Below are 21,324 nucleotides of genomic sequence, written 5' to 3'. Positions count from 1 at the left end.
ACTTCCATTCCCAGCAGCCACATTAGGTTAGCACAACAGAAGATGAGGAGATTAAAATTATTTTGGGCAAGAAAAAAAATAGATGAACACTTTTTGTCCTAATAGTGGATTTTTTAAAAAAACAATGAAGTTACAAAAATGGACAATTTTTTTTGTAAGAAAAGACAGTGACTTAAGACTAAAAATTTATTCATCTTTTATAGGCTGAGTCAATGCACGACCTTTATGTTAAACGCGACCTGAAGAGCACATGGCTGAATGTAGGATTCTGTAATAGTTATATGGCAGGAGCCCACACTTACAGCCACAGTGCCTTTTGTATAAATAATTTGGTAAATGACAGTGTGAGTTAGGAATATCAAGTAATGCAATCTTTGGTTTATTCCACTTTTAAGGGCAATCTTTCTAGCCTAAACAAACCTCCTCTGTTTACAAAGGCTTTGCTGATTGCTTAGGTATTCCTGCACTTTTCAGTCAAAGATAAACTCATAATTTTCTATATATGGCCAGAAAAAAATGATACATCAGATAAAAATTTCTTAAATTCTAGCATCAATTGGGCCCTGGACTCTCAGATACAGCCAGTTTTTCAAGTATTGTAGGCAAACAATCACAAATGAGCCCTTCACAATCCTTCACATACATTCTGCTACAAGATCCCTGCAAGCTGGGAATGGCAAATATTCCATTTCACCAAGTTACAGGCACTAGTGTAAACTACCCAAAGGCACACAGCAAGTCTGTGACACACATGAAGATTTAACCTAATTTGTCTTAACTCTCAGAGCCCTACTTTAATTTGTGGATCATTCCTCTTCCTTAAAGGATAGTTATCAAGGGATAAGATTAGAATAGACCAAAACCTAGCCTTCAGTCCAAATTCCTTTGTCTTGTGGATTTCATCCAGGCCCACAGAGCATTAAAATAATTTTTCCCATTATTTTTAAGTATCTCTTATGACTGGTAGGATATGGGAAGTTACCCTCAGTTACTACACTGAACCGCATATAATCATTTTAAAATGTTTTTATCACTAATTTGATGGACTACAAGACATCATCAAGCCAGTCTATTAAAAACAGATATGTGTAAATTTTCTAAAATATATAATTTCATAGGCATGGTATGTGCTTCTGTATCACAGCCTTGAAATTTCTGTATTATAGATTACCACTATCCACTTTTAGAGACATGGTAAATATGCCTCGTTCATTTGTTTCACACCTCCAGTTCAAAGCTCTCCTTTTTGCTTTTAAAACAAGAAGTTACTTAGAAATCAAACCAATTCCATAAAATATGTAGGATCTGACCAATAGAAAATGCAGTCAAATAAAAGTTATAGGTATTCTCTTAGATATCAAAACTACAGATCACCAAAAGTACTTTTTTAAAACTGAGAACTATGATTAAAATTTCTTTTGATACGAACAGGAAAAGAGTGATAGTTTTGTGTCCAGTGCCAAGTTTCAGCTCACATTCTCGCTGGAATTTGTGTAACTTTCCAACTAGAGACTACAACTATGGAGGTCTTTCCACTCCCTTAAGCACAATCAGTTATATGCATCTGATCCTCACTCTAGGAACACAGAACTCCATGTCAAACAATAACTACACAGGGAGAAGTTATCCTTAGAAAACATTGCAACTGTTAAATCTGTAAAACGCAATTTGTGCTAGAAAGGCATGAGGCTAGTTTGGGGGGGGTGGGGGTGGGAATATACCTAAAATTTACTGCATTAAAGGCTCTTGCTAAAAGGAAAGCTAAATTCAACCCTTCATGTGGGGGAAAAAAAAAATCAGTTCTACAGCTCTATGAATGTTTTGTCCTGGAATGCAGAGCACAAGTTAAACAATGTCAGCTCCTAGCCAGAAGTGAATATGAAATAACGTTTCCGGAATAAATGTGTACATCTTATTGGCTCAGTCTTTACATTTTTAAAGCAGCATATGTGTTTATATTCTGACCTTTGTACATTTTCCAAATGAGAACAAAATAAAAACATCTAAGTAATCCATCTAGGTATTTTCAGCAATAACCAGGCTCCTGCTACTTTCCAAGTGTCAGTCACAGTCAGGTAACTGCTCCAAGTGTCACAGCAATTGTATTTCTATTCTTGATATTTAGAAAGAAAGTGTTGTTCCACAGAATCTCGCCTGTCAATTTTATATTGGTTTCAGCAGAAGCCATTCAAACACTGGAAACAAGCAAGGGCAACTTCATTTTGCAAGTGATACACAAATTCCTTATCAAAAGGGAAAACTGAACTTGTTCTACAATTCTCAATTTAATTTAACAATAAGAAAAGCCTCAAAGCAAAGAAGTTTCTAGTAATACGTGAAAAATAGAAGCTGATCCCAAACTAGTACCTACAATGAAGGACAGGTCACATAAATCCAGTCTTGGCCTGCCAGCTGATCAGTACTAAACATTCTCAGTATCAGTACTAGATGGCTCTGAACCAGACACTCAGGTGCTTCGTCCACCTGAACACTGTAGTGCACCTTTAGGAATCCACTGCTTTGAATCAGACTCAGCACGGATGCAATACCCACTCCATGCCTTAAACCCACTGCCTCTTCCAGGCCATCAAACTGGATTGCTTTCACCCCAGCTGAACTGATCCCATACCAAACAACCAGTGCTGGAATAAATTCACACTACGATTTAAACAAAAAAAGAAGGCATGTGCCAGTTTCTATGTTCAGAGCTGTGCAGTCAGTTTTATCAGTTCTTAACAAGCAACTGTATAATAACTTCAGCAAATTAAACATTAAAATTTAAAAAAAAAATAAAAATAAATAAACTCACTGAAAAGGACATTGCAATAGATGTCGAAGGTGAGACATCAGATGGTGACATACTGACCACAACCACAAATAATAACTGCTTTCTCAGAAGCTAAACACATCTTAGCAAGCACAGAAAACTCTAGGATCATAATTAAGAACAAAAATAGTTTTGCTTAATGGTTAAATTTCCCCATGGCAGTGGAATGGTGCCCTGCTTGTGTCCATGCCAGTGGGCCTCCAGCAGTGCCTCCTGAGGGGTGGGACCACAGGCCAGCTCCCAGAAAAGGGACCTTGCGTCTATCACCTCCAAGCTAGAAGAGGCAATAAATGACCTGCTCTATTAGGGAGAAGCACTAACACTCTCCTTAACCTGTACAACTTAAGGACATCTTTCTGAAGCTCATTTGCATGCTTAGTTTTGATTCTGTCAAGGATCCAGATGCTATAGTGGCAGAATTCTTCCAGTGTTAGACATAAAAACATTTTTCTAACATGAAGGAGCATATTTCAGTAAGCAGCCAATGTGGTACAGGCTGACACCAAGAAGACTACAATGACCTGGATCCAGGAGTACTTGTCTCCTCTCCTGAAAGGCCTATACATGCACCTGACATCAGCTCATCCCAGGAGATCTGATGTTATCTGGTGTTACAGCTATGGAGACAGTGAGTGCCATGCTAGAATTGTAAATATTAACCTGCCCCCTTTCAATTGAGAAGGGTGATCACACACATTTCTGTGATTTATCTCCCATTACTCTAAAACAGAACTGCAAATAATACTTTCTCTCAAAACAAGGGAAATTATTGAGCTTCTGGATAAAGAGCAGATCAAGAAACCTTCTTCAATTCACATAATGGGGAAAAAAAAATAAAGGGAGACAAAATACTTGATACCCTTTTAACAGCACCAAAAGATGAAAAACAGAATTTTTTCGCAACACAGTGCTGTACTTTTGTGCTCCATATAACCTTCCCAGGAAAATTCTCTTTGGTGGAAATGGATCAATGACATCCAATTTTGGCAGTAGCAACAAACTCAGGTCTTTTTAGCAGTATTTACAGAATGTTGAGAAGCTCCTTGAATTCCCAAAAACAAAGTCAGAAAAGAGGACAAACACCTACATATTTGCATGGAAAGCACAGCTTTCTCTTACAAGCTCAAACTGTTCTTTGGTTAGATTTCCCAAGATCCCAAGTCTCCCCACTCTCCCTATACCTCCCAAACCCTGCATCTGTGCTTAATGACATAATTTGAAGGATGGACTTGAAGAAAGTATGGCCTTGTTCCTCTTCTTTTTGCTTTTTTTTTGAGGCCATAAACTGAAATAATTACAGATAAGGCATGTTCATATGACAATATATTCCAGATAGACAGCAAACTAGGGTGCACTTTCATCACTGACTCCATTTTATTCCTGATATTAAGAAGGCAAAACCAGAAGAACAAATTACTTCTTTTTGCAAGGTGGATAATGGAAATTAATCTACATCTACTCCCACCTAAACTGCCAGCAGCAGCTACATTCCAATAGAAGGGGAAAGCTGACAGCTTAGCAAGGGAGACATGCAGAAAAATACTGCAGATAAATTTTTTAACAAGAATTGAAGTTAGTAGTATCTAAGAATAAATAACCATCTATCTTCTTTCAAACAAATTTTTTATGTGTATTAGGCATTAAATAATATTTCCAGTAGGCTGAAGCAACAGGAAGGAAGGAAGGAAGGCTGTTAACTTTGTATTTAAATTATCTCACAGATGCTTAAATATTGTAGTGCTGAAGGCTAGATCATAGTTTCTCATGTTTAGACTACCTATTAAAAACCAGTAGAGAGAGATAAATTATCAGCTAAAAGATGGGTTTTAGGAAAGATGCCTGAATGTCACTCAAAGTTATTGAGCAAAATGGCTGGAAAGAAAAAGCACTATGCATTCAGAACTGGAAAATTAAAACCTCAAAAATAGAACTAAAGATAAAATGATGACTGGGTCTAGTACTAAAGAGACTCATGAAGAAACAGATCGATAAAGCTACCGGATCCTAACTTCTCAATTTCAGTAGAAATTAGCCATAACTGGGGACAAAAATTAAACCTCTCCCTCTAATGTTTAATATCATCAATTATTAAGAATATACGATTTTCAAAACTCGTTCATGATGAAAAAAATGAGTTTATTACAATGGTAGAAAACATTTTGTTTGAAGCCTTAATAAAATTTTGATAGATATCTATAGCACATATCGTAATTGTTTCTGACTACAAGCGTGATGAGTATCACAAACATTGTTTTGGATGAGAACAAGAAATCTCAGGACAATTCCAGCATTCTATTAGATAAACTTTTTGTCATATTAACCATTGTTAAAACAGGAGGAATACTTAAACAAATTTCCTAGCTTTTAAACATTTATTTCCAAGATATTAAACAGCAAAAATTCTTGATCAACACTTATTTCAAGGACTTGTGGTATTCATCTGCATTTTTTAACAAAGGCAATTACTGGCCCAAAGATGGAGTTCTTCAGCATCAATGAAAAGTGTGACAGCTTCAGAGACAGGATCTAAAAGGGAACAATTTCAGCAGTAAAAATAATGGGAAACAAATTAGAAGGACGAGATCCATGCAGTGACAATATATATTCATATGTGAGGTCATCCAAAATGCCACAGCGAAGCTGTCATGGAGAGCTTGAGTTCAAGTTAACCCACTTACAAATGCCTTATAACTCATGGCAATGAAATTTTTCACACTAGTGTTACAAACTATCGTTAAAATCTGAATGGGAAAACACACCAAGACTTTCAGCCTGTGTGCTTGGGCAGGCGAGTCTGAATGCTTACACTAAGTAAGCAAGCACACTTGTATTCATCCCAACACCAAGAATTCAGTACATCTTTTATTTATAGTCTACACTGAGGCTTTGGAAGGAATGTTTTATTTCCAGTGTTGGGCAAGGATTTCTTCCTATCTGGTATGTTTTACAATGGACATGTCAGCTAAAACAGTATAATATGAAAACACTACCATTATTTATAAAAACATGTTTGACATGTGCATCACAGGGATCCAGAAGAGATTGATGCTGTTATAGAAATCTTTATACATGCAGGATGGTGTCTGGAATGACTGAGCAGGAAAGATCATGTTACTTCTCCTTTTAAAATCTATTTTATACAGCAATTTTCTAGACCCTCCATTAAGGAAGTCCTCATAATATTTACTAATTGTCCCTTTTAGCCCAGCTTTATAGAAACCACTTCAGTCACATAACTGAATTGTATGTGTAAGGTAGCTGTTCTCATTATCAGCCTTTACCTGCTCAAGCTTTCAACTTCAGATTCTTGCTCTGATGATTTTTTTTCTTATTCTCATTAAGCAGAGTAATTTAAGAGTCAAACACATAAGTGAAAAACACTTTCTGTTGTTACAGCATGCTTTTTACAATTCTGCCTTCCATTACCCAGAGTGTAATTGGCAAGGCTGACTAAATTAAAATTTGGATTTTTTTTATTGTTCTATTCTTTATAATTTCCTTATTTTATCTGTGGTCCACAAATTACTTTTCTGAGCAGCAGTGCTAGAAGGATGTAGTTTATGGAAAAGATGGCAAATTGCCATATGGCTGTTGTACGGTTCATTCTGAAGATACCTTGTACCTACGATCCGCATTTTACTCCTAGGCACTTCAGGCACCCTTTCCTGTCTCTATCCCCCTTCATTTCAGACCTCCTATGTTTTTGTATGACATGGGATAATTGCATATTCCATATTCCAATGATATTTTGAAATGTTGAATGAGGCACTGGACATTCGATTATCATCATCTTTTTGATGTAACCCCAAAACTGTGTGTCTTCTGGGTAACTTACTGCATCAATTTAAATCTGGATTCATGTATTACACTGCCCAGAAACTGCAAATAGAAATTCTGTGTGAGTACTTCTGCTATTTTTATCACAAAGTACATGAAAAATTGAAACAGAGCTCCTCAAATTTTTAATGAAAAACCAAATTGGCAAACATGATGCTTTTCTACAAGGAAAAGTGTAATAATGCCAGTCAATTAGAAAAGTAAAAAACTACGAGAAAACAAACCACGCTCAAAGCCAAATTTCACCCTTTTTTTAACAAAGTCTTGTTTAGTACTATGAGTGAAAACTGATCGACAGCCCAAAAAATGTATTCAGTAAAGAAAAAGATTAAATAAAACCCCAAGTTTGTAATTACTTGTCATGATCAAAACATCTTGTTCAGTTCCATGCAGTAAATGGGTTATCATTCCTGCCCAACATGTAGAAGGGTTAGTCTTAAAGGCTTCCCTGGAAGGATAAGAGGTTTCAGTATAAAACCCCTCTACAAAGCTATCTAGAATTACCAGTATCATCATCCAACATCCCAAAGAAAAGGAAATAAAGTGTATATTTCCTTTAGAATTCTCATAAGAATACTTTCAAAAAATACCATAATTAATGGATGTTTATGGTAACATCTACTGATAGACAAGTTTATTTCTTTTGACAGCTTTATCTAGGACATAGTAATTCATGTATACATGGAGTTCATCTTTTATGCACCCACATCCATAATACAACCAACAATATCAAACGGACTATATGATAAATGTATCACCCCTGGTAAAATCACCTCTGTCTAATTCACGTATGTCAAGACCTATTTCAGCAGCAAAGAACACTGAGCCATTTTTAATGGCTCTTTTCCTCTTCTCCCTCCTTCATTCACTTTTTATAAATTGCTCACCTTTTTAAAGCATAGAACTTCTGTATAATAACACTCACTTGAAACTCGTAATAGGAACTCAAACCTGGGGTGGGAATAGTTTTGCTACAGCATGACTTTAATGCATTTGCATTAAAATAATAGTTGATGAAATAACCACTGTGACTTGTATTAAGCATTAAAAGTAGGGACATTTCACCATGTTGGTTATGTACTGTTCAATATTTCATTTCGCCATCAGCACCATCTTTGCTCCCTTAGCCATGAAGATGGCAGCTGTAGCCCTGTGCCTACTGATTTTCTTCATGATGATCACTACTGTTATTTTTTAAAACAGAAAATGGCTGAAACCAATCTGAATCCTCCATAAAAAAACTTGAGTTGAAACTTTCATTAAAATGCAAGTGTTATGAGGCTACAGACATGGTAATATGAGAGATGACCATCTCAAAATATTTATTATTTCTCTCAGCATCAAATGACCAAGTTCACATCCATACAATGCATTGACCACTGATTTTAGTTAAGTTCACATTTATGCTCTTCTGAAATAAATTTATAAGCCAAACAGAATTTCAATAGAAAATTCAGGACATAAATTTGGGACAGCAGGGCTATAGCTGGGTAGGAAAATAAGGGTGGAGAATTTAATGTGCTTACATGTGCTGTCTATTCTTTTGTCTTTCTCCCCTTACTTCAGTTCTGTATCTCCTTCTTCCTCTCCTTTTTACCTTTGTATTTTCCTTACCACACACTGACTCCTTTTCTACCTCCACCTTGCCTTCTTGTTCTCTTGCCTCCTCCTGCCTTCCACCTTGCCTTCTTGTTTCTTTCATGATTGCCCCAACAAATGAAATTACCCAATAGAGAGGTCATCTTTGATATCTGAAAATCAGAAGCACAGAAACAGCCTGTACCTTGATTAATCTGTACCTTGTGACCTAAATGTGTGATTTCCAAGCCATATGTTCCTGATTTACAGGAGCAGCTAAGGCCAGTAGTCTGCAGAGATTTGACTGTTTAGGTACATTTCACACATACTGAGGGAACTGGACAGAACTAAAGAACATAATGCAATACTTTTGCATAACAGACTTGGGATAAACCATAGGATAATACATGTATTAAACCAAGCTTAACTTCCTGACAGACACACGAAGCACCTCTGTGCAGGTTACAAGCACTAGGTCATTATGCTGTAGGAGTATATTCTAAAAACATGCACTCTCAATGTTGAGAGATGAATCTTTATTCTCTTCACCAAGCTGGGAAATAAATTGGTTTTTTCTATTCACTTAAATGCATAAACAGGAGTAAATACAAGGAACAAAAATATAAGGTTTCTTTGAGAAACTGAAGTTAGCAAATGAAACAATAATCCTAGAGAGTTCCTGAGAAAGCAAGTTTTCCTCTGAAACAGACATGATACAAGCAAGAAACTGAATGTTGCTGTGCAAATGTCAGCACTGACATTGCTTATAGGTTATAATTCATAATGCAGTCACTACAAACCCATGCCAGCAAAATTTTATGTCTTCCTATACATACTAAATTAATGCTGTTCTCTTTTTCCAAGCTGAACAGTCAGCCAAAATCATCTCTATGTTGTTTCTTTAGCGAAAAAGAAGCTGAAGACAAATTCAAATATTTGTGGCAGTTTTACTACTTTTCTGTCCATAGGTCTTTGGAATTTTCTCCTGCTTCTCTTCAATACACTTTAACAAACTAACAAAATATTAGCTAGCAGAGACATCTCCACTCATGCATGCTTAATTTTGAGCAGGGATGCATAAATATTTTTGAGTGGAGGCTGCTATCATTTCAACTAAATTATTAACACAAAGATTTTAGTAAGAAATGGTTGTGTTAGAAGTGTTCCTTTCATCTATAATCACAAGTAGATACATATTTGAGAGGCAGTCCTTACTGCAAAGGCTACTAAATGGTACATATTACAACTTGACATTTCTAGTTGCTTATAATTTTGTCAGACTAGGTGTTTTGATGACACATCTCTCAACTTGAATAAAACACCTATGTCAGATTAAGTAATTTTTTTAAAAAATGGCAAACCACAAACAGCTGTCAACTTTCTTGGGTTTACTCTCTAAAATAACTGTTAGCAGTAAGAAAATATTTTAATTTGTTCCTGTCAAATTTGTTCCATTACTTCAAATATCTGCATTATTTTGAAGATTTATAGCAAGGATAGAAAGCTTTGTGGTTTTGTGACTGTGTACACTAGTAGAGAAGAGCAGGCAGTAGCCAAGCTCTGACCAAAGCCCACTGGACCAGCAAGGCACTCAATTCATGCCGCTGGAATTCTTCTCTCTCCCAGAATCTGCCTTCTTCCCAAACACCCGCCCTGAACACTTAATTTATATTATTCTCTGAATGACAGCAGACACAGTTCACAGAATTGCAATGAGATATGGCCCAAAGCTGTGCCAAGGAGTGCTCCAACAATGCCATGCTGACAAGGGACTGGTCTGTGGCTGGAAACTCGTCTCTTCTAAACTGCATCCACAGTAAGGCTGCTCCAGCCTGGGTCCAATCAGGTTTGTCCTTCTAGCCATACAAATAATGTTTTCTTTCTGTATTTCAAAACAGTGACTGTAGAAATTATTAAAACTTCATTTCTAAGGTTGGCTAAGTACTTATCAGATGACAGTGATTTCAGCCATTACCCAGCATACTGCAGATTTTAGTTTGAATATACATATTTATAAGGAATTCACATGTTCTTCTATATAGTTCCTGATTTAAGGATAGCCTACTACAATTTCTATGTACTTTTATATTTCTCCTTTGTCCTTACTGACCCCTTCCACTGCTCTAAACTACCCATTATCTATACATGACCCAAATATACTTGTATGCAAAGTTTTTTCAGGTTTCTACAATTTACCTATTATTTCAAAGTTTCTATGAACAGTATATCTGTAAAGCACTTCAGACTGAATAAATGAACTAAAATAAAAACATGCCTTTAAAATTGGTATTGTAAGGTAGAATATGTATGTTTTACCTAAACTGTGATCTCATATTATTTAGGCACAATCAGTGGATTAAGCTGAGATACAGACTCACATTTTCTAGCTCAAATTTTCAAAGGAACTCAAAGCAACCAACAGAAGCACACGGGGGAGGAGAGGGACATCTGTAGTATTTTCCTGTTAAAATACACCACTATCTGAGAAAGACACCAAAACAAGCTGAAGTAAAACAAAACAAAAGAAAAATAAACAGAGGCTATGTCGTGCCAAATGATACATACAGCACTGCAATTTTTGAGTTTAAAGAACATTAAAGTTACCTCGAAAAACTCCTCTACTAATTCATATTAAAGCTGGATGAAATACGAATTATTATCTACAGCAAATATTTTAAAACAACTGTAACAAATTATATAGGTTATTGCCCATCAAAACAAATTGCAAATCAACATGTAAGTGGTAACATCAAAAGAAAAGTATAGTCACTGTAAAAAGAACAAATAATTTACTGAGCATTTTCAAATTTTGCAGACACAGTATAATAAATTTTAATATGCACTTCAGACCTGCTAGAAGTTAGACAATTTTTCTAAAATTGTCTCATTTTTATGTATATTTCCTATTCAATTTAATGACTGCTATTAGTGTTAGTAGGAATTAGTTGTTGTAACTGATTAATGCTAATACATCCATGTAGGACAGTTAAATATTTTTTAAAAAAGCCAAACAAATTAACTAGAAAACCTGAAAAACATTCCCAAATTAAACCATGTGTTCCAAAGGGGATAATCTAAATGCTCTGAACATACAGAATGCCATTTCTGAGGTCACCTTAACTCCAGGTGCCAATTCAAAACTATGACACCAATACAACAAAGTTCTCCCTTCAGACAAGGTAACTGCTTTTACCTTCATGTGATTTCTGCAGCTGAGGTAATGGACAAAGCAGAGACCTGAACAGAGTTTAATTCAAGGTTCACATATAACTCTTAATCCCAAGTACAGAGTTTTTTTCTTTTTAACACAGCTTATGCCCCAGCTCATCATTTCTGAAACAGGATAATGCTCATGTACCTTCCAAAACACATTTCAAGGACAAAATTAATACTGACAAAGAGTTCAACTCCAGTGCTTTTAGGTATTTAGAAACATTTGGTAGGGAAAAAAATTGGTTTGGAGCATTTACACTGAGAGCTCAACAATACTCTGATTGAATTAATTAAGGAATACTTTCAGTTTGACATTTCAAATGTACAGCTTTAGTGAAGGAAAGATACCACCACCAGGTCTGACCTCCTTCAAAGAGGTTTTCATTTTACATTTGCTTATCAACTTTTCAAATTTATTGTTCTCTCCTAAGGAGGCAAACAGGACAGATATGCTATACAGAAGAAGTTTAACAATTCATAACGGCAAAAGAAAAAAAATTAAAAACATTCCTCCAAATTTCAGTTCTTAAGAATTGCTGCTTCTAGAAACAGAAAACAAAAGCATAAGGGAAATATGCTTTTAAGTTGATATTTAAATGCACTAAACAAATATTTGAGTACAAGTCTTTATGCCCCCAGTTATTAACAAAGGGCTGAGTGGATGCATTGTCATCTTACCTTAGAAGAACATATTCAGGGCAGACATAAAATCTGAATTTAAGATACACACTCCTGCACAATGCACACATACACAAGCACACTATTAGTAATCATTTACCATGAGTTACTTCTTATTAACCTTCATATGGCTTCACAATTATTTTAATTTTTTGTTTCTTTTAATTAATAATTATTGGAACTGATAGAATTTACAAACCATAATACAATCAAATGTTCAAAATACATTAGGCTTAAAAACGTGGCATTTTAAAGCGTTTTTGTCAAACAAGTAAATCAGTTCATCAAACTAAGATTCTAGCATATCTTTTAATGAGAATATTGACAATAATGGCTTTCCCTCTTCACAATCACAACAAAAAGACTGTTAAAAGAATCTTGATTACAGGTATTCATTAGAGAAGCTTAGAAAGTAAAGTAAAGTAACAGGTATGTAACACATACATACTAATAAATAAAACCACTTTTCTGCACTTCCCTCGGTGCAAATTCCAGTTCTCCATTTACCAGTGAGATTGTCTGATGTTAGAATAATCAGTTTGAAAAAACACATCTAGTGTTAGTGAATTAAGATAACAATTCTTCTCTTCCACATTATGACCATTTCAGTTTTCAAAGACAGCAAATTTTCAAATTTCTACTAATCTCACATAATCAGCATTAGAGTTTAAAATTGCCACCTAAATCTGCAGAACCTGATTGACAGATTCAATTTCTCATTAAATACACGTGGGTATAGCTGCAAAGAGCAGATGAAAAGAATGGCAACTGTCTAATGGGGTAACATGAAACATTTTGAAAACTTACCCACTTCTTAAACGCCTACTTGTTTATCAACATTTCCTGATGAAACGCACATAACACATCATTTTAAAACCTGCACTGAAATTCAACTAGCAAACAACTGCCTTCTGTACTCTGCTAAGTAAATCTACCTCCAGCACATCTGGGAGGGATGACTGCTTTGATGATCTGATGAGATACACTTCAAGTTATCCTCAAAAAAAATAAGATAAAGATTCCTGGAGGCTTTCCTCTTCTCCATCTAACCTCATTGACTGACCCTCCAGTGAGCCTGCTCATGACACAAAGACAAAGCACTGTGCATCCTTCAGAGGCAGCTCCTACCCGTCCCATAACCCACACCAGCAGATGGATTGACACAGTCTCTAAATAAAGCCTGTCAGCCAAACAAAGATAAGGTGTCATTAGCTGCGTGTAGATCGGTGTTACCTTCAAACACAAAGATACTGCAAATGTTCTTTGCTGTCACAGCAACACTTGTTCCACAGGCCCTTCTAAATGCAGAAAATTTCACTCTGGCTTTCAGGAAGAAATTGTTCTAAATTGTGCTCTACTTTTTAAAACGCATATAAGTACATCTACGTAAAACGCTTAATCAAGTGCGTGAATACAGTAACATGCCCATGAGAGGTGTTTTCTAAGGTAGACATACCCCTGCACTAATTTCAGAATGCAGATTTGCTCCTACAGAGAGGAAACATATAGATAGATCTTCGCTGGACTATTACAGGCTCATACGCGACGAGCCATGCAGCTGGTGATACCTGTATGCCGAGCACCCAGCACCGCCGAACAGCCGAGGAAAGCCCGGGAGGTTAAAGTTTGCGGCGGGATAAGGGAAACCTCCCGCGGGCTCCGCTGTTCGGCGTCAGCGCGGGCGGTCTCTGCCCGCGGTGCCGCCGCTGCCCGCGCCCCGAGCCCAGCGCGCTCCCGCCTCCCCCGGGGCTCCGAGCCCCGCGCGCGGCCGCGCCCCGAGAGCCCCATCCCCGCCGGCCGCGCCCCTCAGCCCGGGAGCGCCCTCAGCCCGGGAGCCCCCTCAGCCCGGGAGCCCCCTCAGCCCGGGAGCCCCCCGCGCCCGCAGACCCGGGCCCGGCGAGGCGGGGGAGCCTTACCCGGGAACTGCTGCGGCGGCGGCGGCGGCGGCGGCTGCTCGTCCTCGCCGCTCTCGGAGTCGGTCTGCATGGGCTCCTCGGCGAAGTTGACCCCGCGGGCGTCGGGGGGGCCCCGGCGAGGCGGCTGGGTGCCCCTGTCATGGCCGGTGCCCGCTCTGCGGCCGCTCGGCTCCTTCTCTGCCGCCGCCTTGGCGGTCGCCGCCTCTTCCTTGAGGCGCCCGAAGTACTGGAGGGCGAACTCCAGCAGGTCCCCGGGCTGGCTCCGCAGCACCTCTACCGTGAAGCCCTGCAGCAGCTCCGTCAGCCCCGCCGGGATGGAGATGCTCATGCCGGGGCCGGCCGGGGGGGCGCAGCCCGGCCAGGAAGGGGGAGGGAGAGGGGAAGGGGAGAGGAGAAGAAGAAGGAGGAGGAGGAGGAGGAGGAGAAGGGGGGGAGAGCCCGGGGCCGGGGGTCGGCGGCCCGGGGGACGAGGCGCGCCCGGCGGATCGCCCGTGGGCAGCGGGAAGGGGCGGGCGGCGGCGCAGGTGGGAGCGGGCGGGGGGCGGGCCCGCGGGGGGCAGCGGCTCTGGCAGCCTCGGCGGCGGCGCCTCCTCCCCCCGCGCCGGGGAACCTCGCGCACATGTGACCCGGGAAACCATGACAACCTCCCGCCGGGGACTGCGGCCGCCGCGCCCCGCCCGCCGCAGCGCGGGAGCCCGCGGGGCGGCGCGGAGGGGACGGCGGGGCAGGGCAGGGCACTCCTGCCCCACCACGGGCTGTCCTGCCGGGGCACGGCCCCGCCGGGCACCGCGGCCCCCGCCACCCCCGGGCTCCCGGGGACACAAGCCTTGAGCGCCTTCTCCCTGCGGGGGCGTCCAGGCATCCGCGCTGGCGACCAGCGGGGATTCCCGATGAGCGGACATGTACCCTCTTAGGGGAGGACCGCAGTGAATGTAGCATTTCATAGCTGATTACTGCTGTGCTTTTTCACGGCCATGCACCACCTTAAAGCTCTTCTCTACATCATTCATACGCATAGAAGTGCTGTCGATTTATATTCATCTATATTATTTAGGATGGGAGGATGATGTGGTGCTAGAAAGAACATCCTGTTTGTCAGCTGGTTGTTTAAGGTCCACGAAAAATATAGCTGGAGAAAAAACCAATTGTTTAAAAATGGGGGAAGAAGTCCAATTTAAATGCTGCTGAGTGCCAACGCTCAGCATAGACACTCTTCCAAGCCATGCTGCAGAGACTACTTAGCACAGTGGTAAGTGGGTGCTGCTTGTCATCACCAGGAAGCTTAAATGTTTTGAATAAGTAACAACTACGGGTGCCATGTTTTTCAGTGCTTGACTAAACGCTTCTTGAAAGTGAGGTCTGTGGAATGCATTAAAACTGCATCCCCCCCCCCTTTGTTATCACCTCTGAACATTAGTCAACATTTTGGGGTTCCAGAAAGATCTGTTAGAGTCTTATATTTATGCATCAAGCAAATTAACTGCTAAAACATCTAGGGCTGCGACAACATGGCTGTTTGATGATTGATTTTATTAAACATTCACCATTACTCAAATAGCCTTGTACTAAGCTTCATAAGGGCTCAAGGTAAGATAAGCAATCAAATGTGAGTTTGTAGTAGCAAGATACGGATAGACCTGACCTCAAAAAAATAATGTGACAGAAAAATACAGCAATCCCTATGACACTTTTCACACAGATAGGGATCTCAAAGCCAGTTTTAAATCAAATTAATTTCCAAATGGTGCCCAGTTCTGGTTGTGTATGTATTTTCAAATGGAGCTTGGTTCACAAGTTGGATCTTCAAAGTGTTACAGACCAGGTAAATCAGTGGAGTAAACCATGCCTGTGTGGGTGATATTGCTGCCCTGTAGCAAGCAGGAGACACCTCTGCTAGCAGAGCTGTGGAATACGTTTGAGCAACATCTTGTGGCTTCATTTTACTCTGCAAACCATTATAAAGTATTTATTTGAAGTGAAATTCATTGTTGTTTAGCACTGTCCTGCTTGAGGAACCTCTTCAAAGTCAAGCTAAGTCATTTGGAGGCAGATCACAAGTTCTCTCTGGACTGCAGAAGATTTCTCTGTCATCAGGCTTTAAGAACTGCTGCAGTGTCCAGGGGGCTCCCAGCCGTGTCAGCACACCCACTTCATGCCAGTGATGGCAAGCCCTGACCACAGCTGCCTGTTGGAAGCACTGCTGGTGCAGCTTGTAGCCACATACACTAAAACGGCTGAGAATCACGTGCAGCGGGAGAGCTGACGCCTGTACATCTTAGACAGGTGCATGCCTTAGTCACTCTGGAGGGTGGGCTAGCTAGAAATGCCAGACTGGCTCATTCACAAGTTTAGGAGCTTAAAAACTTTCTCACACCGCTGAGAGGGTTGATCTGTTTGTGACCAGGCTGAGACATACTTAAGCTTTGAGGAAGCCCTCAGGAAGGAAAGTGTTAGTAACAAGTGCCTTCCAGGCGCTAGGTGCTCTGTGAGCATATAGTATTCCATTTAATGGAGTCTTCCAGGATTAGAAGGGTTGTCATATTGAGAAGACCCCCGAGCTGTTCACCAGTCTTCACAGAAGTAATTGTGAATGCCAGTTTATTTCTATTATCAGCACACTTTTATAGGGTTCTACAGGGTTTGCAGGCAGAACAAGCTACTATTGGCTAACACACACAGTTTACATTTTTTCTCTTACACACAGGGATATTGTTTTGCCTTACTCTCTCTTCTGCATGAAGGTTTCAAGGACTTTAGCCCTTAATATTATGACTTAGTTCAAAGGCTGGTTTGTGCATACAGGCCTTTACTAATATATAAAATATAGCAACAAATCCCCCTTTCTCTTTTGCACAAACCAGGCTTTGGATAAGATAACCTACAACTTAGACTGTCATCTCAATTAACATTATAAGTAAAGTCCGTCCCCCTTCTAGCATAAGAGACTTCAACCATCCAGTGATGCCCCAGCTGGCGAACCAACTTCCAATGGGATCACTATCTTCTTTCAGGGCATGCAACCCATCCTGTAGCTGTTGTAGTTGCTCATGGATGGAAGCTGAATGATCAGCAAGATCCAAGCAGCACATGCCTTCAAACTCTCTACAACCATGTCCTTGTGCTAAGAGCAAAAGGTCAATTGCAACTTGATTTCATAGTACTGCATGATACACTACTCACATCAGCTGAAAGCTCACTTAACATTGTGGATGTTAAGTTTAACTCTTTCCTAGTCCAGCAAGCGAGCCTTTTTAGGGTGGGTAAACTTTAATTCATTCAGGCTTCGCCTTGACTGTTTGATGTTCTTCATTTTGCTAGCTACATTCAACAATTGATGTAAGCTTGGGTGGAACAAAGTGAGTTTCCCAAGATAACAGGGTCTTCCATGTGGATTAGCAGGAATCTAATTCCATGCTCTATCTCCACAGATTAGGAATATGGAACTAGGTAATCGCTTTGGTAATTGTCCTGTGAGATTGCACCACGAATAAAGGCTTTACTTTCAATGGTAGTAACGAGATCAGCTATAGGGTTGACTGCAACCCAGTGCTGCATTACTTTGTTAGAATGACTTTTTGTCGGGGGTTCAAACATTATCCATCCACCCGAGGTATTGGTGGAACATAACAAATCCAATTCTTCTGAGGGTTGTAACATTAAGAACTTTGGTAATTTTTGCTTGCTAACAGGCTTCAAGTTGTCTTAATGTGAAGCCAGCAGTGCGACTGCACTCTTGCAACATTGCCAATCGATTCAGTCAAGTCTCATTACTAATTAAACTTTTAAATGCTTGAGGATCCCATTCAGGGACTCCTATGAGACAGGTGCGAAAGGATCTCCAGGGGTGGCTAGGCTCAAACACATTGACCTTTGGCCAGTTCAATGTGCCAGAGTGACCCATATATTCTGTCGCTTTTGGATGTTAGTTAGCAGACAGTTGGTCATGACTATACACAACACAATTACCATAAGCATTTTACCATGTAAATGACACCATATTTGCAAACTCACAGCTAGAACTTCAATCGTTAAATGAACTTTCAAAGATGCTTACACTACCTCTTGAAGAGGGAATACTTATACTTTATACTAACATAACAATTACTACACAAGCTAAACACTTAAACTATTGTCTAACTACTTTTAACACAGGTGCTCTGGTATATATGTAGTCTAAGCGTGAAAGCAATTTGCTGAAAGGGTAAACACACAACTACAATTTGCCTTATATACAATTAAATGGAGTCTCTACACTTCTTAGATCTTCTACAGAATTTCTCCAGCACGATTCAGTCTTGGAACGTTCACTGCTCCTGTGATGTCAGCTGGCAGTTGATTGGTGACTGAGGGCTTTGATGTTCAAGTTGTTCTTCAGATCCTTTTAAATCTTAAAACAAAGGATACCTGAAAAATTGGTAGAGACACAACATCATAATAACAACATAAAATTTCTGTTGGCAACTGTCTATATAGTGTTCAGACACAACTGTGTCCTGACAGGTCCACTTCTGATCCATGTCTGGAGTACCAAGGCTGTGTGATGACTTCTCTGTTCACTGGATCTCATGTGTTCAGAGACAGACAGTCTGGTCAGATGGACAGGTGACTTTTCTGAACCTGCCAACAAAACACAGACACTTCTCTCCTTGAAGTTAATAAATTACACTAATTAAATGCTTGTGGGGCATCCATTTTCCCCCGTTTTTCTTAAAAAAAAATAAAAATGAGATGTACTTCTGTTATAAGCAACAACATCAACACAAAACCTTATACACAATTAATAAGAACTTATACTAGTTAAAAATCAATTAAATCTTAAACATTATTAATAACATATATAAAACTGCTATTAATTACTAAAACACTGCACCAGCATCCCATAGTTAGCAAACAAACAGAAACAAAAAATCAGTGAAGGATTGGATAATCACCTCCGGAAAATGATTCTCCAAGCCCACTTCAAAATTGATCCAGCTGTCATATTAATAGGGTCAAATTGCTGAGTCAAAAGGTGACTCAAATACTGATTTGGGACAGAAAATATCTGGATCTGTTGGCAAACATTCTGTCCAGGTAAAGTCAAGGCTTGGCCAGGGCCTGGCTTTAAACTGGAAAGATGCCTCTTAACTCATTTCTAAAACAAGGTTCTCAATAGTAGCAGCTATGAGATGCTTACAGCATAGCAAACTGTTCTAAACTCCACAATAATTATATATGACAAAAGGAAATAACAAACTTAACCTTAAAAGAATATCTAAGTTAGAAAACTTAACTTAAAAACATTCAAGCCTAAACATTATAAAACTTGACTATCCTTAATTCTATTAACACTTAATCTATATTAAATGAAAACATAACTTAATCTTATTCTGTTACTACAAAAAGCAACTAAAAGCTTAATATATACCTTTTAAACACAATATAACAATAACATAAATTCCTTATTAAAATTGTGGAAAAAAAAGAGCAAATGGATAATATATACTTTAACTTAACTTTGTTTTATACAGTAAAATTCTCTTGACTAATTATTTTTTAAACCACAAATCTCTTCTGTAGATAACACTAATTGGAAGAAGGTTTTCCTAAAAGCTATAAATCACACCATGTTTTAACCTTGGGTTCTAAAACCAATTATTGCAAGGCAACTTCTGTTAGTATTCACCTTAAACACTTTTTTTTTTTTTTTTTTTTTTCTTTTCTTAACTTTCAAAGAACCACAATAATTTCTCTAGTAAAACTCTAAAAACTGCAATTGCATAAACTCATAATTACTTAAAACACAAAATTAACTCTACAATGGTATATAAAAACATTTTGAAAACCCAATAAATCACGACAACAAACCAGGCACCATCCCAGTGCCCCCGCCGAGAGAGGGAGCGGGGGGGTCAACCGCCCGCTCTGCTGCTGCTGCAGCTCTGCTCTTATCTTTCTTCACATTCTCCACATACTCTCGCAGCGAGGAAAAACGGAGAGAAAGAAAAAAAAAAGCCTCACAAAGTTAACTTTAACAAATGCAGTTTTTTCTCTCAATCTCTCTTGTTGTTTGCTGATAGAGGAAAAAAGGGCACGATTATGCAAAAGCAGGCGATTTTACACGAAAAGTCTCTCACGGCCAGGTGCTAACAACGGCAATCAGAGGCCTTGGAACTTTTCTTGCGCTGCTTCTACCCCCAGGGTGCCTTTGTTCCCTGCGCTCACCTCGCTCCCTCATATCTTCCTGGTTCGGGTGGAAAACAATTTAAATTTGGCTTCTTTTCTTCCAGGGTGGTAAAGATGGAACTTAAATAAGATAGCAATGTTAAAAATTACTCCAAAAATGAAGCAAATAGTTCTGGATGTATCACATCCTGCCATAACTGAACAGATTCTGTTCGTTGTTTCAGCGTTCCCTGTAGAACTTTTTTCTCATTATTTTTTTTCTTCTCCCTAACTCTCCCTCCCTCTCTCCATGGGCAATATAGATAGGAGAGCTTGCCCAGCAGTGGGAGGTAAAGGCATCTGCCGCTGTGACGCAGGTAGAATTACAGGGCTCACATCCTCAGCGTATCTCACTTTTCTGTTTTTTAAGGTATTAATTACAATCTGCCAAGTTCGACCGAGAAGCACAGTGTCCTTGCTCTTTTCCGTAATTGCCGTTTCCCATATCAGAGCCGATATATCAGTCCGTTCTTGCCCCGCAAGAAGCAGTGAGCACTGCAAATGCTCACGACAATTAGCCCATATAATGAGCATATCCAGGTCCTTTTCCTGGGCTGCTTCGCCTCGTTTAACGAGGATGCAGAGAAGCAGTTTATCTGCCGCCGCAAATTCCACATCCATGCTGACGGCAACCCGCAAGAGGGAAGGTTGCGACCCTTCTACACACGCCCTTGCCTTCTGGGCCCCCCCCCAGCAGCCCTACTTCCACGTCTAACCGCTCCGCGTCTCACCGCGCTCAGGCTGCCTATTTGGTGCCGATCCAAGCCCTCGACGTAGAGCCCAGATCCACTCCGATGACTCCAGAGTCCTTCTGCCCGCAGGGTGTCCCTGTTCGGGCGCCAAATATTGAGAAGACCCCCGAGCTGTTCACCAGTCTTCACAGAAGTAATTGTGAATGCCAGTTTATTTCTATTATCAGCACACTTTTATAGGGTTCTACAGGGTTTGCAGGCAGAACAAGCTACTATTGGCTAACACACACAGTTTACATTTTTTCTCTTACACACAGGGATATTGTTTTGCCTTACTCTCTCTTCTGCATGAAGGTTTCAAGGACTTTAGCCCTTAATA

The 21,324-nt window shown here is 39.7% G+C and overlaps 1 protein-coding gene across 1 annotated transcript in view; it reads right to left on the bottom strand.

Annotated features, from left to right (window-relative positions):
• LOC131573616 (cAMP-dependent protein kinase type II-beta regulatory subunit-like) overlaps positions 1-14,450 on the bottom strand; it is a 75,424-nt gene extending 60,974 nt beyond the window's left edge. The window contains exon 1 of the mRNA XM_058827742.1: positions 14,050-14,450. Coding sequence (XP_058683725.1) covers positions 14,050-14,377 — 328 coding nt within the window. The 5' untranslated portion in view covers positions 14,378-14,450. The remainder of the gene's footprint in view (positions 1-14,049) is intronic.
• Positions 14,451-21,324: the final 6,874 nt, after the last annotated feature.

The sequence above is a fragment of the Poecile atricapillus genome, chromosome Z (genome assembly GCF_030490865.1).
Source record: "Poecile atricapillus isolate bPoeAtr1 chromosome Z, bPoeAtr1.hap1, whole genome shotgun sequence".
Lineage (NCBI taxonomy): Eukaryota > Metazoa > Chordata > Aves > Passeriformes > Paridae > Poecile > Poecile atricapillus.
This window is presented reverse-complemented; position numbering and strand designations above follow the sequence as displayed.